At 45.9% G+C, this 4,355-nt stretch overlaps 1 protein-coding gene across 1 annotated transcript; it reads left to right on the top strand.

Annotated features, from left to right (window-relative positions):
• Positions 1-306: 306 nt before the first annotated feature.
• Positions 307-3,562, top strand: LOC128402990 (short neurotoxin SNTX11-like). The gene is made up of 3 exons (XM_053367520.1): positions 307-394; positions 1,141-1,263; positions 3,416-3,562. The coding sequence occupies exons 1-3, from the start codon at positions 343-345 to the stop codon at positions 3,553-3,555; spliced, it is 315 nt and encodes a 104-aa protein (XP_053223495.1). The 5' UTR covers positions 307-342; the 3' UTR covers positions 3,556-3,562.
• The last annotated feature ends 793 nt before the right edge of the window (positions 3,563-4,355 follow it).

Here is a 4,355-nt window from a genome sequence, read left to right as displayed (position 1 = left end):
CAAAATCGACATATACACCCATCCCTACTTGCAATGCACCTTGGACAAAGGCAAGATTTTACGGACTGCCCCAGGAATGACACCTTACATAGTATTCTTCTGCATGTACATTGAAGATCTAAGGCACACAAATGAATCCCAAGCTGTTCTATGTCCTCACTGCCAATAAGGTTCAAAGAATAAACTCATTGGCCCTCAGGCAGTAAATTAAATCCACCCAAAGTGTTCTTCTTCTGATCATGCAAGGTAGGAAGGTTGCGACTTCATAACACCTGTGCTTCTATTTGACTTTGAGTCACCCTTTGCATCTCACCCCCCATTTCTTGGAAAAACGGACTAAAGATGAACAAGGTTCTTGCAGTAGGTTTTTTAGCCCTGGTCTACATTGACATGGGTAAGTCCTAGAACATATGGTGGGCATTGTTAGTATGAAAGGCATTGGAAATGCTTAGTTAATTTTTTGACCAACCAGTCCAAAGGGCAGGCTCAGAAAAGAAAGGTGTCAGTAGGAATGAATGAAATTAGCAGTGTTGTTAAATTAATGAGGAAGGATTGTTACTGAGATGGGATTTACATTTGGTGTCATTCACTATCAAGTATATGAAATAGATATGATTGAGCTTGCTCCTGACACCATCTATACAGCAAAAGGATTGCTTGAAATGTGAAGTTTGAGTGAATGGATGAAATTAGCTGTATAAAACAATATTTCTAAAAGGCTGCTAATGTCAAACTTCCCCACAGAAGCTGGTCAAAATGCACAGTGACTCTGTAAATGGGGAGATATCGACACTGGCTTCCCTTCCTAATCCTGGTTTTGGATGAGTCCACCAATTTTCATGCAGTTGCCAAGAAAGTTGGAAGGGACAGCTTGTTCCCAAATGCTTCCCACTTCTTAGCAAGACTTAGCAAGACTCCATTTTACAGCGGTGTTCTTCATCCTAAAAACAGGCCTACACTCATTCCTCCATTCATACCACAAATCTCTAATGAATATGATTGTTATACTCATTACATAGGTCATTCACACCTCCATCCTTTGTTTCCATCCCCCCCCCAAAAAAATGGTGGTGCCTGTTTGTCTTGGGACCAGTCTCAATTTATCCATTGCTTAATATTCTTCCTTTCTCTTCTTCTTAGCTGTTGGAAGTTTTGTGTGTCATTACTGTCGGAAGGTTAAAACCGACAACACATGTGTCCATGCTGCAAAAACTTGCAGGGCTGGGCAATATAAATTCTGCTATACTCAGCTGATTGCTAAAGGTGAGTACCCTAGTAGGAATAATAATAATAATAATAATAATAATAATAATAATAATAATAATAATAATATATTTATACCCCGCCCATCTGGCTGGGCCTCCCCAGCCACTCTGGCCGGCTTCCATAGAAACCAAAAATACAGTAAAATATCACACGTTAAAAACTACCCTGAACAGGGCTGCCTTAAGATGTCTTCTGAATGTCAGGTAGTTGTTTATTGCTTTGACATCTGCTGGAAGGGCGTTCCACAGGGTGGGCGCCACTACCGAGAAGGCCCTCTGCCTGGCTCCCTGTAGCTTTGCTTCTCGCAATGAGGGAACCGCCAGAAGGCCCTCGGCGCTGGACCTCAGTGTCCGGGCAGAACGATGGGGGTGGAGACGCTCCTTCAGGTATACTGGACCGAGGCAGTTTAGGGCTTTAAAGGTCAGCACCAACACTTTGAATTGTGCTCGGAAACGTACTGGGAGCCAATGTAGGTCTTTCAAGACCGGTGTTATATGGTCTCGGCGGCCGCCCCCAGTCACCAGTCTAGCTGCCGCATTCTGGATTAGTTGTAGTTTCCGAGTCACCTACAAAGGTCGCCCCACGTAGAGTGCATTGCAGTAGTCCAAGCGGGAGATAACCAGAGCATGCACCACTCTGGCGAGACAGTCCGCAGGCAGATAGGGTCTCAGCCTACATACCAGATGGAGGTGGTAAACAGCTGCCCTGGACACAGATTTGACCTGTGCCTCCATGGACAGCTGTGAGTCCAAAATGACTCCCAGGCTGCGCACCTGGTCCTTCAGGGGCACAGTTACCCCATTCAGGACCAGGGAATCCTCCACACCTGCCCGCCTCCTGTCCCCCAAAAACAGTACTTCTGTCTTGTCAGGATTCAACCTCAATCTGTTAGCCGCCATCCATCCTCCAACCGCCTCCAGACACTCACACAGGACCTTCACCACCTTCACTGGTTCTGATTTAAAAGAGAGGTAGAGCTTGGGTATCATCCGCATACTGATGAACACCCAGCCCAAGCCTCCTGATGATCTCTCCCAGCGGCTGCATGTAAATGTTGAAAAGCATGGGGGAGAGGACAGAACCCTGAGGCACCCCACAAGTGAGAGCCCGGGGGTCTGAATGATTAGAGATGCTGTCTTTGCCTTTGTAGAGATGGAGGAATCTGTACCTTTTGATTCTCTCAGGTTTTCAGTTTTTCCAATCTTAACATAATGAAACATTAAGCATTTAAAAAAACTTCCCTATACAGGGCTTCCTTCAGATGTCTTCTAAAGGTTATATAGGTACTTATCTCCTTGGCTCAGAGGTCACATAACTCCATACCCTCCAACATTTATCCAATGAAAATAGAGACATCCTAAATAAAAGTGGAACACGGGTGGTGCTGTGGGTTAAACCACAGAGCCTAGGACTTGCCGATCAGAAGGTTGGCGGTTCGAATCCCCGCAACGGGGTGAGCTCCCGTTGCTCAATCCCTGCTCCTGCCAACCTAGCAGTTCGAAAGCACCTCAAAGTGCAAGTAGATAAATAGGTAGCGCTCCGGTGGGAAGGTAAACGGCGTTTCTGTGCACTGCTCTAGTTCGCCAGAAGCAGCTTAGTCATGCTGGCCACATGACCCGGAAGCTGTATGCCGGCTCCCTTGGCCAATAAAGCGAGATGAGCGCCGTAACCCCAGACTCGGCCACGACTGGACCTAATGGTCAGGGGTCCCTTTACCTTCAAAGGAAAGTGGGACATTCCCAGAAAAAATCAGAAACTGGGATGGCTTCTGTAAATTCAAGACTGCCCTTGGAAAATAAGGACTTGTAGATATAACCCAACATAAATAAAAACATTGCTTTAAATCAGGCATAGGCAAACTCAGCCCTCCAGATGTTTTGGGACTACAACTCCCATGATCCCTAGCTAATAGGACCAGTGGTCAGAGATGATGGGAATTGTAGTCCCAAAACATCCGGAGGGCCGAGTTTGCCTATGCCTGGTTTAAATCAAATATGCACAATAGGATTAGATGTCTGGGTTTGTTTTGCCTTTAAAAAATGGTCCATAACAGGCACTGAAGACAATACAGTAAATGTTTCGCTCTTGTTAGTGACCATGCTGCAGCCATAGTAGGTAACCATGATGCCTTTTTCTCTTTCTTTCCCAGGGCTTTCTGTTGTCAATGTGGATCGGGGCTGTACTATGAAGTGTGAAACCATCAGGTATAGGAAATCCGGACTGGAAAAATATATGCTGTGCTGTAACACAGACCGTTGCAACCACCATGACATCTGGGTCAAGGAATAATAAAGGAATAAAGGAATAATAAAACTTTGTTGAAGATGGATTAGTCAGGTCAACTGGATGTCTACTACTGTCAAGCAGGGATCCTCATACCCACCCCGTGGCCTCAACCTGTGGCCCCCAGATTAGGGCAAGTTGCCCTGTGCTGCCCCAGAGTCCATCCTCCTTGCCCCAGAGCCATCTCCAAAACAAGCAGAACTAAGGGCTTTAAAAACTTGGCGAGTGCACAGCATTGTGCAGAATCAGATCCTGGAGGACCTGATCCTACGTGCTTCTGGCCAATGCTTCTTCATGAACATGCATGCAAGACAAACAAATTGCAAAGGAGCCATGGGCAGGAATATCCTACTTCCTTTATGTCCAGGCTTTGCATTCTTCCTGCTTCTCCTTCATACCTGATGTCCTCCACCTGCCACATCTCATTTGTGGCCAGTCCATTCTGTTTCATCTGTAGGCCCAAAGCCCTCAGAATATGCCTGATTTGGCTTGTGCCTCTGCCAAATTCAGTGCAGAGCCCTAATGTCCACAGACTCTGGCTTTCCTTTCCTTTTTTAAATAAAAAAAACCGCTCTGTTGCCAACTTGCTGCAAGCAACAAACCTATTTTTGCTGCAGTTCCATATTCTCCAACATTCATCGGAGGAAAATAGGGACATTTCTCACTCCCCCACAACTGACCCTCCTTGACCCCCCCCCATTTTTTGCCCTCCGCCCCCGCTGAGTATTTATTATCATAAGAAGGGCACAAAGCACACATGCCCTCCACTGTCCTGAGAAAATCCCTTAATCTCAATTTTATTTTAT

The sequence above is a fragment of the Podarcis raffonei genome, chromosome 15, assembly GCF_027172205.1.
Source record: "Podarcis raffonei isolate rPodRaf1 chromosome 15, rPodRaf1.pri, whole genome shotgun sequence".
NCBI lineage: Eukaryota > Metazoa > Chordata > Lepidosauria > Squamata > Lacertidae > Podarcis > Podarcis raffonei.
This window is presented reverse-complemented; position numbering and strand designations above follow the sequence as displayed.

What these genes read in the sequence shown, in the direction of transcription:
- LOC128402990 (XM_053367520.1), top strand. Translation starts at nt 343, where the DNA reads ATGAACAAGGTTCTTGCAGTAGGTTTTTTAGCCCTGGTCTACATTGAC. An exon ending in CCTGGTCTACATTGACATGG is followed by an intron (nt 395 to 1,140) that starts GTAAGTCCTAGA and finishes TCTTCTTCTTAG; the next exon opens with CTGTTGGAAGTTTTGTGTGT. An exon ending in TACTCAGCTGATTGCTAAAG is followed by an intron (nt 1,264 to 3,415) that starts GTGAGTACCCTA and finishes TTTCTTTCCCAG; the next exon opens with GGCTTTCTGTTGTCAATGTG.